The sequence below is a fragment of the Hemiscyllium ocellatum genome, chromosome 3 (assembly GCF_020745735.1).
Source record: "Hemiscyllium ocellatum isolate sHemOce1 chromosome 3, sHemOce1.pat.X.cur, whole genome shotgun sequence".
NCBI classification, from domain to species: Eukaryota; Metazoa; Chordata; class Chondrichthyes; order Orectolobiformes; family Hemiscylliidae; genus Hemiscyllium; species Hemiscyllium ocellatum.
This window is the reverse complement of record NC_083403.1, coordinates 29179445-29196246: the sequence shown is the minus strand read 5'-3', so window position 1 is coordinate 29196246 and position 16802 is coordinate 29179445. Positions and strand designations below refer to the sequence as shown.

At 45.0% G+C, this 16802-nt stretch overlaps 1 protein-coding gene across 1 annotated transcript in view; it reads right to left on the bottom strand.

The window, feature by feature from the left end:
* The window catches only part of LOC132836824 (probable methyltransferase-like protein 24), a 97351-nt gene that overhangs the window by 61895 nt on the left and 18654 nt on the right, over positions 1-16802 (bottom strand). Inside the window, exon 2 of the mRNA XM_060856304.1 lies at positions 8944-9042. Within this exon, the coding sequence (XP_060712287.1) occupies positions 8944-9042 (99 nt within the window). The remainder of the gene's footprint in view (positions 1-8943; positions 9043-16802) is intronic.

Below are 16802 nucleotides of genomic sequence, written 5' to 3'. Positions count from 1 at the left end.
CAAGTCGAGGTGCCCAAGTGTGTAATGGCAGAGGTTGGCAGCTGGCTGGAAGAAGCAGTGGGCACGCTGAGCACTTTCACAGAGGTTTACCATGACCCTCAGCTTCTTCACTTGTGGGTTACTCCAGGGTCCCTCCAAAGGCAGTCACAGGATCTCCAGAGTTAGCAACCCACAAATACATACGGCAGGAAACCTGTTTGTAGGGCTGGTTGGTATTCATGCCAAGTTGGCCTGGGATGGCACTGACCAGAACGAGCAGGCTCTCAGGTTTGACGTTCTGACTAGGCTCTCTCAGACACAGGGCACCACCGACTGCACTTGTGAGGAAATAACATCAGCCTTTAGTCAGACAGAAAAGTTCATTCAACCACAAGGTTTCCCACTCCATCAATGTGAAGCTGATGTCCAATCAGGAGATGTTCATTGAGATCTGGGCTGCTGCCCCCATAATGCCCAGGTCCTATGGCTTCCAGGGGAGTTAAAGTGACAAGATAAAGCCCAGTGGATGACACCTCTCCAATATCCCAGTGGTGTCAGCACAGATCGAGGTGACCCTGCATTCATCCCTTTGACGACTGAGATGCTCTTGGTTTTGGATCCTGTGACAGTCCAGCCAGAGACTGATCCACCTGAACCTGTGCTGAGAGACTCTCAGTCATTGGGACATGAAGCAGCCTGTAAGCCAGTGACTGACTGAGAGCTCTGAGCTGACACCCCACTTACAGTTTCCCTCCCATGGCTCAGCCTCGTTCCCCTGCTAGCACTGAGCTGGAGGACATCTTGTGCAGTTCAGTGAGGCAATGAATGGCCAAGCATCTAATTTAAATTGGCATTCACTGTGTTATTGGCCATCGATGAAAGTGGGTGTTGCACTCGCTCAGTTGCTGTGATTGACAAGTCACGAAGGTGGCCTCTCTTTCCAAAGACAAGGACATAACTCATCATGGTCCATCAGGGAGAGGGAGCCAGGGGTACAAAGACGCAAAGAGCTAGGGGCTGGGCTGCATGAGTTGCCAGAGTCAGGGGTCACCGTTGGTCAGGTTGGGAGGGGGTGGGCCCACTTTTGAAAGGGAGCCTGTGAGGCAGAAAGCACATCACCCCCACCCTTCCCAACCACAGGGTCCAAGCTTCCAGCTCAGAAGTTGCGATAGGACGCACAAAGACAGTTTGGTTTATCATTGTGTCCAGCTCCCTGTAGACTCAAACAGTCACCAGCACTGTGTTCCATCGAGTGACATCTCCCTCTCATCTCCACCTGAACATGGGGGGGGGGGTTGAGGTTTTGGAGCACAGTCCACTCTGGAAAGCCATCGCCAACCTGCAACATTCCCGGCTTGAGGACCACTCCCAGGCACAGAGTAAAGTCACAAAAACCTTTGTGGAATTCTCTGACACAGAACGTTGTGGAGGTCAAGCCACTGAATATATCTAAGAAAGCAACAGAAACATCTCTAGAGGCTGGAGGAGCCAAGGGCTATGGGGACAGAGCAGAACCATAGCATTCAGATGAAGGGTCAGTCATGGTCATATCAAATGGTGCAGGGGGATCGATGGGGAGAATGGCCTACTCCTGCTCTTTTCTTTTTTATGATCTTATTCTTGGTCAAGTGTTTTCACTGTAATCTAAGAACACGTCTGAATTCTGTACTACAACTTGGGTAGGTTCTTCATGGTTACAATGTTGGCCAAATTATGAATTGTTTTTCTAATCAAAGATATAGTAGATGTAGAGGTTTCTGTTTCAATTCAGCAAGACGTATGCAAAAGTATTTGATTTTTTAATCAGGACATTCCGGGGGAATTGTTTGCAATTGTATCAAACTCATTTTTCATGGGAATTGTATAACCTGAGAGGAGGACGAGCCTTCACTGAACGCAGAGGTTAAAGGACAGTTCGGGGCACTGTCTCTCTACTGAAGCTTTTCCTTGGATTTTTGTAAAATGGTTTCAGCCGCATGCTGAGATTCCAAAAATCCCCTCCCTGAATGCGGCCTCAGGCAGAGGTCCAGCTGAAACAAGGAAGGAGAAAACATTCTGGACCTGGCACGCTCTGGTATACGATACCCGATCAGATTTGGCACAGTCAGTTAGCCTATCTAGAGAAAATTCATGCACCATACCAAATGGTTTCACACAAATAATCTCATTAGAAAGAGCAAGCAGCTATCCAGCCAATCGGAATTAAAGTATGGCTGCAAAGTGCTATCGGATCTGTAGGCCTTAATTAACACAGTTCATAGCAGAATCTCTAATATTGAAATTCAACTGCTTCGAAATAAAATGCATAATTTAAGTACATTATTAATTACACACAGCCTCAGTCCTCAGTGGGCACACAGTAACATAATTATAAGTTAACTCTTGTCAGTTTTCAACAATTTCTCCTCCTCCAGATCTCCTCAACATCACAGACTCCAGTCTTCAGCCAATTTCATTAACTCCACATGAACAAAGATCAGGCCAGCACTGGAACAGGCCCTTCAGCCCACAAAGCCAGTGCCCACAGGTGATAGCTTTCCATAAGCACAATGGCTTGGTGGTTAGCACTGCTGCCTCACTGCACCAGGGGCTTGGGTTCAATTCCAGCCTTGGGCAACTGTCTGTGTGGGGTTTGCACATTGTCTATGTGGGTTTCCTCTGGGTGCTGCAGTTTCTTCCCATAGTCTAAAGATGTGCAGGTTAGGTGATTTGGCCATACTAAATTGTTCAGGAATACGTGGATTAGGTGCATTAGTCAGGGGTAAATGTAGAGTGAGAGGGTAGGGGGGGAGGGGTCTGGGTTACTCTTCAGAGGGTTGGTGTAGACTTGATGGGCCAAATGGCCTCTTTCCACACTGTAAGGATTCTCTGATATGATAAACTAAACATCGTTTGCCTCTACACAGTCTGTATCCCTCTATTCCCTGTCTATTCATCTATCTGTCAAGATGCTTCTTACACATTGTCATTGTATCTGCTTCAACCACTTCCTGTGGCAACACATTCTAGGCACTTACCATACGCTGTGTAAAGAATTTGCTTCTCACATTTCCTTTAAACTTACCACTTATTACCTTAAACCTATGTCATCTAGTGATTGATATTTTTACTCTCGGTAAAAGACTCCAACTATGCATTCTAGCCATGCCTCTCATAATTTTGTATGGTTCTATCAGATCACCCCCTCATCCTTCAACATTCAAGTGAAACCAGACCAAGTTTGTCCAGTCTCTCTTCTAATTCGGTAACATTCTGGAAAACCATTTCTGTATCCTCTTCTAAGCCCCCACATCCGTCTGGTAGAGTGGCAACCAAAACTGTACACAATATTGCAAATATGACCTAAAGTCCCATAAAATTGCAACATGACTTGCCAATTTTTATACTCTCTGCCCTGACCCATGAAAGCAAGCACGCCATATGCCTTCTTGACCATCTTATCCAATTGTGTCGCCACTTTCAGGGAACTGTGGACCTGTATGCTTGGATGCCTCTGTATGTTAATGCTTCTCTGGGTTCTGTTCATTTCCTGTAAACTTCCCTCCTGCATTAGACTTTCCACCATCCATTACCTTGTATCTGTCTGGATTCAATTCCATCTGCCCCTTCTCTGTTCAAGTCTCCAGCTTACCTATGTCCTGCAGTATCCTCTGGCAATTCTGCGCACTATCCGCAGCTCCCCCAATCTTTGTCTAATCCGCAACCTTCCTAATCAGGCCATCTACATTCCCTTCCAAATTATTAATATATATTACAATTAAAAGAGATTCCAGCACTGCTCCCTGTGGAACACCACTGATCTCTAGTCAGAGAAACACCCTTCTGCCATTACTCTCTGTCTTTTATGACTAAGCCAGTTCCAGATCCAACTCACCAGCTCACCAGGATCCCATGTGACTTCACTTTCTCTATCAGCTTGTCATGAGGGATTTTGTCAAAGGCCTTCCTAAAGTCTACCTAGACAACATTCACCGCCCTGTCCTCATCAATCATCTTTGTCACTTCCTCAAAAACAGTCATGTCTGAGAGACATGACCTTCCCTGCACAAAGCCATGCTGCCTATCGCGAATAAATCCATACGTTTCCAAATGTGAGTAAATCTAATCCCCAAGAATCTTCTCCAATACTTTTTCTACTCCTGACATAAGGCTCACTAGACTGCAATATCTCGGATTATCTCTGTTGGCCTTTTAAACTGAGGAAGAACATTCGCTTTTCTCCAATCCTCTGGAACCTCTCTTGGCTAAAGAGTATGCAAAGGCCCCAGCAATTTCCTCCCTTTCTATTTTGGGATCTATTTTGGGATAGATCCTATCAGATCCCGAGGAATTCTCTACCTTAATGTTTTGCAAAACATCCAACACCACCTCCTTTATCACATTGACAGGCCCTAGAATATCAACATGTCCCTCCTGAGACTCACTATCCATCATGTCCTTCTCCTTTGTGAAATCTAATGCAAAGTATCTGGAAAGGACCTCACCAACTCATCCAGCTCTATGTATAGATTCCATCCTTTGTCTTCAAGTGGACCTACCCTTTCCCCAGCTACCCTCTTGCTCCTTATATGTGTATAAAACACCTTGAGATTTTCTTTGATCCTGTTTGCCAAAGAGATTTCATGGACCCTTTAGCCCTCCTAATTCTTTGTTTGAATTCTTTCCTTCTATCTTTGTATTCTTTGAGGGTTCTTTCCTAAACCTACATATGCCTCCTTTTTTCCTTTTTTCAATTTCTCCTATCATCCAAGGTTCCTGAATCTTGCTATCCTCATCCTTCGTTTTCACAGGAACATGCTGGTCCTGAACTCTAATCAACCGGCCTTTCAAAGATTCCCAAATGCCAGGTGTGGATTTACCATCAAACAGCCGACCTCAATCTACATTCCCCAGTTCCTGCCTAATATTGTCGTTGTTAGCCTTCCCCCAGTTTAGTACTTTCACCCAAGAGTTACACTTATCCTTATCCATAAGTAACTTAAAACTTACGGAATTATGGTCACTGTTCCCAAAATGCTCCCCACTAAAACTTTTGATCATCTGGCTGGGCTCATTCCCCAAACCCAGGCCTGCTATGGTCCCTTCCCTAGTTTGGTTATTTACATATTGTTTCATAAAACAGTCCTAAATACACCTAACAAATTCCCCCCCAATCCAAACCACGAGCACTAAGTGAGTCCCAGGGAATTCTGGGAAAGTTAAAACACCCACCACAAGAATGCTTTTGTTTTTACACTTTTCCATAATCTGTCTGCATATCTGTTCCTCTATCACCTGCTGGCTGTTAAGAGGCCTGTGGTAAATCCTATCATAGTGATTACATCCTTCCTATTCCTGAACACTATGAGATGATCTTGCCGGATGAGTCCTCCAAGATGTCCTCTCTCGTACTGTTGTGATATTCTCCCATATCAGTAACATAATCCCCTTTTTACATCCCTCTCTATCTCACCTGAAACATCTACATCCAAAATGTTAAGCTGCCAGTTTTGTTCCTCTCTCATCCACAACTCTGCAGTAGCTACAACATCATAGTTATATGAATCATAGTTATATGTCTTACCTGTTAAGTCAAATACGCTTCTGACTGCCAGTCCCATTGTACCGAGGTCAGGAACTGAGGGGCCCATCTGTTCTTCCTTTTTAGCCTTACTGGCCTTAGTCTCAGACTCCTCCTCAGTCATTTTACTTGCTGACCTACTGCTCTGGTTTCCATCCCCCCACACTAAATTTTAAACCCCCTGAGTGACACTAGCAAACCACCTTGATATGATGTTGGTTGCCCTCCAGTTTAGATGCAACCTGACCTCCTTGTACATGTCCCACTAGCCCTGAGGACTTTCCAATGGTCTACATACCTGAAGCCCTCCCTCATACACCAGCTCCTTAGTCACATACTGAACTGTACTATCTTCTTATTCCTACCCTCACTGGCAGGTGATCTAGGAAGTAATCCCAAGATTACAATGCTAGAGGTGCTGCTTTTCAACTTTCTACCTAACTGTGTGAGCTCCCATTACAGGATCTCCTCTTTCTTTCTGCCTCTGTCATTGGTACCAATATGGACCATACTTCTGGCTGCTCATCCTCCTGTTTCAGAATATCCTGTGCCTATTCAGAGACATCCTTGTCCCTGGCACCATGGAAGCCACACACCATCCTGGAGTCTTGTTTGCAACCACAGAAATGTCTTTCTGTACCCCTGACTGCAGAGTTGCCTATCACAACTGCTAACCTACATATCGACCCTCCCAGCTATACAACAGTACCAATTGTAATCCAATGATCTGGCTGTTGCTGCTGCTGCTTTCCCCCGAAAGGTCTTACGTCCAACAATATCTGACGCGGTATACCTGTTTGAGAGGGGAATGGCCACAGAGGACTCCTGTACTGCCCGCCCATGCTTACTCATTCTCTTGGTCATCACCCACCCCTCTCTGTGTAGCCCTAACTGTAGCCCTCGCTAAAGATGCTCTCCACATCAGATCGAGAAACAGCTGAAAGTACCAATCACTGCAATGGCCTTTGGCCCTGACAATATTCTGACAATGGCACCAAAGACTTGTGCGCCACAACATGCAGCATCCCTAGTCAAGCGGTTGTGGTACAGCTACAACACTTACATTTAATTGCATATCATTTGAAAACTGCTCAGCTATACCCTGTACAAATCCAACCCAGCCAATGAACGCCCATCAGTCTTCTCTCGATCATCAGTAAAATGATGGAAGGTGTCATCAATAGCACCTGCTCAGCACTCACCTGACCAGTGATGCCCTGGGCTCTGCCAGGGCCCCTCAGTTCCTGATCTCGGTACAGCCTGCATTCAAACATGGACAACAGAGGTGAATTTAAAAGGGGAAGTGAGAGTGACAGCCCTTGACATCAAGGCTGCATTCAACTGAGGGTGGCATCACAGAGCCCTAGAAAACTGGAATTAATGGGTAAAATGGGGCAAACTTTGCACTGGTTGGAATCAAACCATGCACACTGGGAGATGGTCGTGATTTTGGAGGTCAGTGCTCTCAGCTCCAGGCCATCTCTGCAGGAGTTCCTCAGGGTAGTGTCCTAGGCCCAACCACCTTCAGTTGCTTCAATGGCCTTCCCTCCATCATAAGGTCAGAAGTGGGGATGTTTGCCGACAATTGCACAATGTTCAGCACCATTAGTGACTCTTCAGTTACTGAAGCAGTCCATGTTCAGATGCAGCAAGACCTGGACAATGTCCAGGCTTGGGCTGACAACTAGTGAGTAACATTCACACCATGGTAATGCCAACTTCCAACAAGATAGAATCAAACCATTTCGCTTTGACATTCAATGACATTATGATCGCTGAATCCCCCCACTATCAACATCCTAGGAGGTACCATTGATCAGAAACTGAACTGGAGGTGTTTTCTCTGGAGAGTCAGAGGCTGAGGGACAGCGTTATACAAGTATATAAAATCATGAGGGGCATGGAGAGGGTGAATACTCAAGGTCTTTTTCCCAGGATCGGGGAGTCTAAAATTAGACAGCATAGGTTTAAGGTGAGAGGGGAAAGATTTAAAAGGGACCTTAGGGGCAACCTTTTCACACAGAGGGTGTTACGAGTATGGAATAAGCTGCCAGGGGAAGTGGTGGAGGCTGGTATAATTACAACATTTAAAAGCCACCTGGATGGGTACATGAATAGGAAGGGTTTAGAGGGATATGGGCCAAGTGCTGGCAAATGGGACTAGATTAATTTAGGATATCTGGTTGGTGTGGACAAGTTGGACTGAAGGGTTTGTTTCCATGCTGTACATCTCCATGAAACTGTGACTCTATGAAGCTAGCGGTTAGAAAGTCTGAAGCACGTAACTGACCTCCTCATGCCTAAAGCCTGTCCACTGTCTACAAGGCACAGTCAGCAGTGGGATCGAATACTCCCAACTTTCCTGCATGTGTGCAGCTCCAACACTCAAGAAGCTGAACACCAACTATGGTAAAACAGGGCCTTGGTTGGCACCTTATCCATCAGCTTCAACATTCACTCACTCCACTAGCGGCACATGGTGGGTGCAGGGTCTACCATCCCCATAATGCACTGCAGGAACTCACCATGGCTCCTTTGAGACTACCTTCCAAGCTAGTGACCACTTCCATCTAGAAGGACAAGGGCAGCAGATACATAGGAACACCACAGCCGTAAATTTTCTCTCCAAGCCACTCACCATCCTGACTTGGAAATATATCACTGGGTCAAAATCCTGGAATTCACTCCCTAATGGTATTTTGTGGGAGTTCCCTCCACCAATTGGATTGCAGTGGCTCAAGAAGGCACTCATCACCACCTTCTCAAGGCCAATTACATTATAGACAATACCTGCTGGCATGAATTTAGAAAAATATTTGATGCAACATATTGGCTGTAGTTGCCCAACAGAAGACACTAACCCATTGCAGACTGGAGCCAAACCAGACCAGCACATTCACGGTCAGCACCAGCAACCCACAGCACCTAGTCTATAGCCAACTGTCCATAGCAGGCACCAGAGAATAGTCAGCCAGTCTGCAGACCCTCTCCTTCAGTCACTCACAGCCAGGTAGAGGCCATCTACTGTCAGGCCATTTGTTGTAGTCACTGCAGCCAGCTCAATGCAGCAGAACTGAGGAGGGCTGGAGCTTTCCCAGACTATAGGGAGTCTGCTGCCACAAACAGCAGGAGTTGGTACGACACTGCCTGAATTGGCAGCGAATTGCAAAAATAATCCACAGCAAGCAGAGTAGAGCTATCTGTCGGACTCCATAGTCCCAAACTGTGTCACATTTCCTTACATTACAGCATGATAAAAAATTCTCTCACTTCCAAAGAACCTCAAAAACGTCGAGATCACAAGAGGCTCTATATAAATGCAAGTTACTCTCTCAGTCCTGTTCATCTTTTGCTAGCGGATGCAACAATGAGCGCATATTGATGTTAGTTGAAAGCTGACCTACCTGAGAACTGCTGATATAGGTCAGGAAGCGAACAGCCTCTTCCTCCAGGGAGTGAGATGGACTGGCCCACGGTTGGAGTTCAATGTGCCATCGAAGTGACTAGCAAAGGAAGGCAGGCTGCAGTTACTGAGTGCAAAAGCTGCAGTTCATCTATCACTCAATAAAGAAATCAATGATTGTTTGTAACTCAGTTCTCATGGCTATTAAGTAATTAGTGATTTTGCTTCCCAGTTTCCATTCTAGTTACATTCACACACCCTGGTACTAAATTACTCAGGGATTTTACATATCTGATATTTCACATGAGAATTTCATATTTTGCCTGTTCTCTGTATGAATTACCAATATTTTTAACTCCCCATCCTATAGCTCCAAGAGGGAATCATTCCTACAAAGTGAAACAATCCCTAAGCCAAAAGATGATAACATCAAAGCTCAGGAAGTTGTAAGCTGTGGAACCATGACAATAATGCATCTGCAATAGGCTCGCTATACACAACATAACACTCTACAGCTTGTAATTTGATGATACAGAGCTACATCAGTTGTACTGATCAGCAGTCCATTGTGGTGAGCAGAAGCTCCTTGTTACTTCCATCAGTTCTGGAGTGCAAAGTATCTAATTCAGAACTAAGTATTAAAATGTAGTTGGTTGAAACATTTTTCTTGCCGAATTCCATTATGCTCTGGGCTGGACTAATCAATGGAGTGGTGAAGGCAGATTTAATGATGAGTTTCAAATGGGAATTGGATAAACACTGAACGGAAAATATTTTCAGGGCAATAGAGAAGGAGAAGGACAGTGGAATTAATTAAAAAGCTCTTTTGAAGGCGGTACAGAAACTAAATGGCTTCCTTCTGCACTGTTTGAGCTCTGTTGAGCCCACTTCTTTTGAAATCAACATGGTTCTGGTAAAATCTGGGATCTATGGACATGCTTCAAATTTCAGATTAATCGATGATGTGCTATCATTGAGACTGATTTGGAAAGGCTTTTCTGTGGATTCATATTGAAGGCTCCATTGTTTTCTCTCAGTGGAACTGTCAGTGCATCCTGGGGACAAGGTACTTTCTAGTTTTGACTATCACTGAGATGGGCAGGTGAGTCTTTGATTGAGTTCCTGCCATTTTCAGCATCTCTCCTGTCACTGTTTGGGGCCAGCCCCATACCAGCGGGTTCAGTGAAACTGATTTATCTCAGTAATGAGAAATCCTTTCTTCATTAATTCCTTCATCATTAGCTGACCATCACTGACAGCATGCTGCTGCTATCGGCATTCCTGCATTTTGTAGAAGCAATTTGTTGAAAAGGAATGTTAATAAGGAAGGTTGGTGATTTATAATACTCGGCGGGTGCATAAAACAGAAGTGAAACCCTTTATGAGAATGAACACTGTCACCACCAAATTGAACCTACTGTTTTAGAAATAGTGGAGTTGTATTTGCTCAGTTGGCTGGACGGCTGGTTAGTGATGCCAACAGCGTAGGTTCAATTCCCACGCGGACTGAGGTTACAACAGAGGTTCTCCTTCTCAACCTCTGCCCTCACCTGAGGCTTGGTTACCCTCGGGTTAAACCATCACCAGACATCTTGCTCCAAAAAGACAGCAACACTATGGCCTGGTAAGACTATGGTGACTTTAGCATAAAACCAATTCTTTCAGCTCTTGATGTTCCCTTACTCCAAACTGCACGCATGTTTTAAAACAAATGTAAACAAAATTGAATAGAAAATTTCAAATTCAAATTGGAGAGCTTAGAAAAGGTAGATTTTGAGCGTTTACTCCACAAGGTGAAGAGTACTTTGTTTCACCAAATAAGCCACTAATAAACCCTGGTGTTTGTTGCTATGGCAACAGTCAGTTATTCTCAAGCTCCTTGCAGACAGGAGACAAGTGACATAAAATTGTGCATACTAATAGCTTCTTTTACATGCACTTCTTCAGAAGCAGGGAGGTTCCCTCCAAAGATGTATAAACTGAGTTAAATTCAATAACCTAAAACATTTCAAACCAGGGGCTGCCCAATGAAGATCACAATGAAGAGAATTGGTCAGGTGAATTGGCCATGCTAAATTGTCCGTAGTGTTAGGTAAAGGGGTAACTGTAGGGGAATGGGTGGGTTGTGCTTTGGCAGGTCGGTGTGGACTTGTTTCTCTCAGAGGGTCATGAATGTTTGAAACGCTCCACCGGTAGCAGAAATAGAGTCTTTGAATATTTTTGGGGCAGAGGTAAATAGATTCTACATACAGTAAGTAAGACAGGTGGAAGTTTATCAGGTAATGAGATAAGTTACGGTCTTATTGAAAGCAGAGACGTTGAGGGGCTGAGTGGCCTTCTGCTCCTAATTCATATGTTCGGATATAAATACAGCCACAAATGGAAATGTAGCAAACAACTAATCAGCCAGTTTTCCGTGAGGTTGGTTGAGGGGGAGGTATTTAGAGACAAAAAAAATCCACAGATGCTGGAATCCAAAGTAGACAGGTTGGGAGAACTCAGCAAGCCAGGCCGCATCAGGAGGTGGAGAAGTCAACATTTCAGGACTCTACCTCCTGATGCTGCCTGGCTCATTGCGTCCTTCCAGCCTCCTGTTTGTCTACGAGGGGAAGGTATCGCCCAGAATACCAGAGAGAAATCCCAAATTCCTCTTTGAATAATGTCACAGGATCCCTCATGTCCAGCTAAGATGGTGCCTGATGCAGATTTAACATCGGCAGTTCAGTAATGGCCATGAAAATACAGTTGCTCTGGTTCACTCCAACCACTGTCGATTCAGTAATTCCATCTGGCTGCATTTCGAGCAGGATTACCCTCTGACAACTGCTACCATCGTTCATCACTGTTCCCTCTGTACTCTGACAGCTGGCCAGCCGATCTCCTCATGCCCGGAAACAATAACTGACTAACCTTGGAAGAGCTGGAAAGACCAAGGGGAACTATGTCTCTCCACAGCTGGAAACATCTGTTTTTACTGTTGAAGGTGGGGGGAGGGAATGAAGAGCAGATTTTTAATGTAGTTTATCTAATGTTTCCTGTTTGTCAAAGCTGTGAAACTAAAGTATGTGGGTGGGCAGTCATCACTCTTTAAGCTGCTCATTTCCCCAACTTGGACCTCCCTCCCTCTGCACCACACTCAGGCCCTTCCCACATTACTAGCCCATGCCCCTTACACCACCCTCTTTCATCCCTTGGGTACTCTCTTCAACCCCTCCATTGTACACAACCCCTTGCCAGGGCCAGGTCTCCCCTCTCTTCATGCCTCACAGTTCCAAAGGCTATTGCTCCCAGATAAACCTCCACAGAGAATGACTGATACACACCACCTTTCAACAAATATGGCCTGGGTGCTACAATATGCCTGTGACTCTATTCTGACATTAGGATGCAGCCATCAAAGGTTCAAATGAGTATACAAGACATAAATATTATTCTTTCATTTGTTTGTGGGATGTGGGTTTCACTGGCTACCCATTTATTACCCAGCTGTAATTATCCAGAGGCCAGATAAGAGCACATCTGTGGGCCTGGAGTCACATGTAGGACAGACCAAACTCGGATGGCCGCTTTCCTTCCTTTCAGAACATTTCCAACACAGGACAGCACTGAGGTTAGCAGCCAGATAGTAAATGAATTCATATTTGACCATTTCATCATGGGATTCGAAGCCATGTCCTCAGAACATTAACCTGGGATTTTCTTATCCAGTGACATTACCCTTAATGCCACCATCGCATCCAATTACAATAGGACCGCACTGTCAAACCCATGAGGCATAATGGGCCACAAATACCTCAAAATCTGAGCCTCTCATCAAGCTTTCGCAGCTCCTGCTTAGCTAAACAACCTCACGTCAAGGCCGTAAGCCCCTCACAATCTCCTCCAAACCCACTCCCACCCTTGACTGCTGAATGTTATAGGTCGGGTTTTCCTATTCTATCAAAGCCGGACTGTAGAAAGGTCATTAACCTCAAAAGTTAACCCTCTCTCTCTCACTCGCTCTCTCACTCTCTCTTTCTCTCTCTCTCTCTCTCTCACCTCCACCCCCCCAACACCCACCCCCGCCCCCCCCCCCCCCCACACACACACACACACAGCCATGTTCATCGCGGTGACACAAACATGGTACCTGTTACCACATGGAGTGCCTGAGGTGCATTTAACAGGAAGTTGCATCAGCCATGAGCAAGGTTCAAGGATATGGGCGGCACGGTGGCACAGTAGTTAGCACTGCTGCCTCACAACGCCAGAGACCCAGGTTCAATTTCCACCTCAGGCAACTGACTGTGTGGAGTTTGCACATTCTCCCCGTGTCTGCATGGGTTTGCCCCGGTTTCCTCCCATGGTCCCAAGATGTGCAGGTTAGGTCAATTGGCCATGCTAAATTGTCCGTAGTTTTAGGTGAGAGGTAAATGTAGGGGTATGGGTGGTTTGTGGGTCGGTGTGGACTTGTTGGGCCAAAGAGCCTGTTTCCACACTGTAAAGTAATCTAATCTAATATATTATTTGGGTCAAAATGAGTAAACTTGGAGGGCACTCAGGACTGGGTTCAATCCTCAAATGAAACCATATGGATAGAACTTAAAAACCAACAAGGAGCAATCACATTGCATGAAGTGTAATATAAAGCCCAAACAGAAAAAGAGGAGCAGATTTTATCCAAATATCAAAGAAGTGTAAAAGTAATAGGGCCATGATAGTGGGGGGGATTCCAACTTCCCCAATTTGGGGATGGCTTAGTGTTAAAGGTTTAGAAAGCACAGAATTCTTAAAATGCATCCTGCCTGCTTTTTAAGCCGGTACATATAAAGGCCTACAAGCAATGGTGCAGTCCTGAATTTAATTTTCAGTAATGAAGCCAAGCAAAATGGTTCAAGTATCAACACAGGCCTACTTTAGTAAGGTCCGATATGATGTAGCCAAAGTGAAGTTGGAGCAGATACTTTTCGATAAATCTATGTCAGAGCAGTGGGACACATTCAAGAAGGAAACAGAGACAATGCAGAGCTAACATGTTCCAATAAAGAAAAGGTGGGGCCAGTAAACCCAGAGAACCTGGATATCAAGGGATACACAGAACAGCATAAAGATAAAAAGGGAGGTGGTAAGCACATACCAAGGCCTCTAGAGCAGAAGTACAGGAGTACAGAATGTGCAACCACCCCGGCAGCACCGGTGGGGAGAGAGCACTGGTAATGTTTGAGGTCCCGTGACCCTTCTTCAGAACTTCCCAGACTGTTACCTTTGCTTTCTCACCACAGATCCTGCCTGGCCTGCTGAGTTCCTCCATTCTGTTTATGTTTCAGATTTCCAGCATTCAAAATCCTTTAGTTTCGCTTGGAGATTCCTCATCTAAATCATTAATCTAGATTGTGAATCTCCACTGATTCCAGCAGTACCCCACTGGTCACTACATTCCGCTCACAAAAAAAAACATTTATTCCTACTCTGTTTCCTGTCTGCCTACCTGTTCTCAATCTATTTCAGTACATAATCCCAAATGTTTTAATTTTGCAAACTAATCTTCCCCAGGACAGGACTCTGGGAAGCACTGAGGATCAGGGGGACTTTGGTGTGTATGTCCACCGGTCCTCTAAGGTAACAGGACAAGTGGATAAAAGTGGTTAAGAAAGCAAATGGATACTTGCCTTTATTAACCGAGGGCTAGAGTTTCGGAGCAGGAAGGTTATGGAGGGACTATGTAGGTGTTGGTTAGGCCAGTGCAAGAGTATCATGTGCAGTTAGAGAATCCACCTTACAGGAGGGATGTGACAGCACTGGAGAGGGTGCAGAGGAGATTTAGCAGGAAGTTGCCTGAGCTGGAAAGTTTCAGTCATGACAAGGGATTGAGCTGACTGAGGTTGTTTTCCCTAGAGCAAGGGAGACTGAGGGTGGGGTACATGATTGAGGGACATAAACAGGATAGACAGGAAGAACCTTTTCCTCTTGATGAGGAATTAATGACCAGGAGGCATTGCTTTAAGGAAAAGGGCAGGAGGTTTAGAGGGGATTTCGGAGGGTTTGTTTTCCCTCAAGAGAGTGGTGGGAATCTAGAACTCACGGCCTGTGACATGTATTATAACATTTAAGAAGGATTCAGAACACTTGTGATGTTAAGGCATACAAAGCTATGGGCGCAGTGCTGGAAAATGGGATTAGAATAGGTAGATGTTGTTTCTGACTGGCACAGACTCAATGGGCTGAAGGGCCATTTTCAGTACTGTAAAAATCAAAATCAAATCATCCAAGTTTGACAAAGGTTGATGGTCCTGAGTTAGTGAACGGAGATTCCCTGCTTCTACGTTCACAGCCACTGCAGAAACCTGGGTGCAATGGAGGGAGGAAAAGACCAGGAAGGCCATTCAGTGGTCCCTATACACAAGGTTTGGTAAGTTTATCCTGCTGCAGATCCGAAGCCTGCTTCTCAATCTTCCTTCTCCAGATACTTCCATTTGTTTTTGGGAGGCACAGAGTAACTGGTTCCCACTCAGAAAGTTCTGACTTATTAATTCAAAGTAATCAGTTTCCAGTAACTGAGGGGAAATACACTGACTCTCCTCAGGCTTGACATACTTTCTACAGCATGGAATAATACACAGCACCTGTACTTCTAGACATCTGGTGGCTTCTCCCAATCGTTCACACCCCCAAGCCATTCACTTATTTGGGAGCCAATCATATAGTTATAGGCAGAGAGGAGATTGTCATCGATATCTATTTCACAGACCAATCAGCTAGCTGCTGCCAGCCAAATCTCCATTTATACACAGCCCTCCTGGCTTCGGCTTTGCCCACTGTTTAAACCAACAACTAAATAGCATTTACAGTCACTGTTAGATTACTCGGTTTCAACTGGGAGTCAATTGGGAGTAGTAATCCTTCCTGAAGAAGGGCTCATGCCCGAAACGTCAACTCTCCTGCTCCTTGGATTCTGCCTGACCTGCTGCACTTTTCCAGCAACACCTTTTCAGTAGTAATCCTTTAACAATCCTTGACTTATGAAACAATTCTGTTCCTATTTCAGACATCAATCAAAATATAAACACATATAGTCTTTTCAACACCAAGTGGCTTATTTTTAAAGCTTTCTCTGAGTAAATGCATTATCTAAAAGTGGCAGGAGAATGTGCAAAGAATCTCAATACAAAAGAATGATATTGTCACCCATCCCACGGGAGATCTTAAATGATTTGTCCATGAACTCAATTATACATTTATAGAGAGTTGTCTCCAACTGTCTCTCTCCTACACAGATCTTGTGAAATACCCACTTATTTTTAAGCACTTCAGCTGTATTTCTATTCAATCTGTACCTACGGATGAAACACAATTTAATCATTTCATTTTCCCATGACACAGTGTAAGCTAAAGCTCTTTACAAACCCACAGGTAATAACAGCTTCCAGCTCAGTAGCCTTCAGCTTGTATTAGGAGGATCATAAAAGCCCTCCCTGATCCAGAGCTCAGCAAACTTTTCAAAAATGAACAATTATTCCATGAATAGCTAACTGGATACTGGCCTCCTATAAAGTGGCACATTGAGTCCTACAGAATAGGAAACACCTCGTCACCGTAATCATGTCTAAAGCACTTTGAGAGGTGGAAGGGTTAATGATGCTTCACGTGTCTCCACATTTGCTAACAGTCTGGTGCATTCCTGATGGGCATTTCAGTGCCCTTGCTGGAGGTGGGTGAAGTTGTACCCCAATTTATGCCAGCTACGGCTCAGTTGGTAACCCCTCTAACCATCTGCCCAAAAACGGGACGGTGGGCAGCACGGTGGTAGTGGGCGGCACGGTGGCACAGTGGTTAGCACTGCTGCCTCGTAGCGCCTGAGACCCGGGTTCAGTTCCCGCCTCA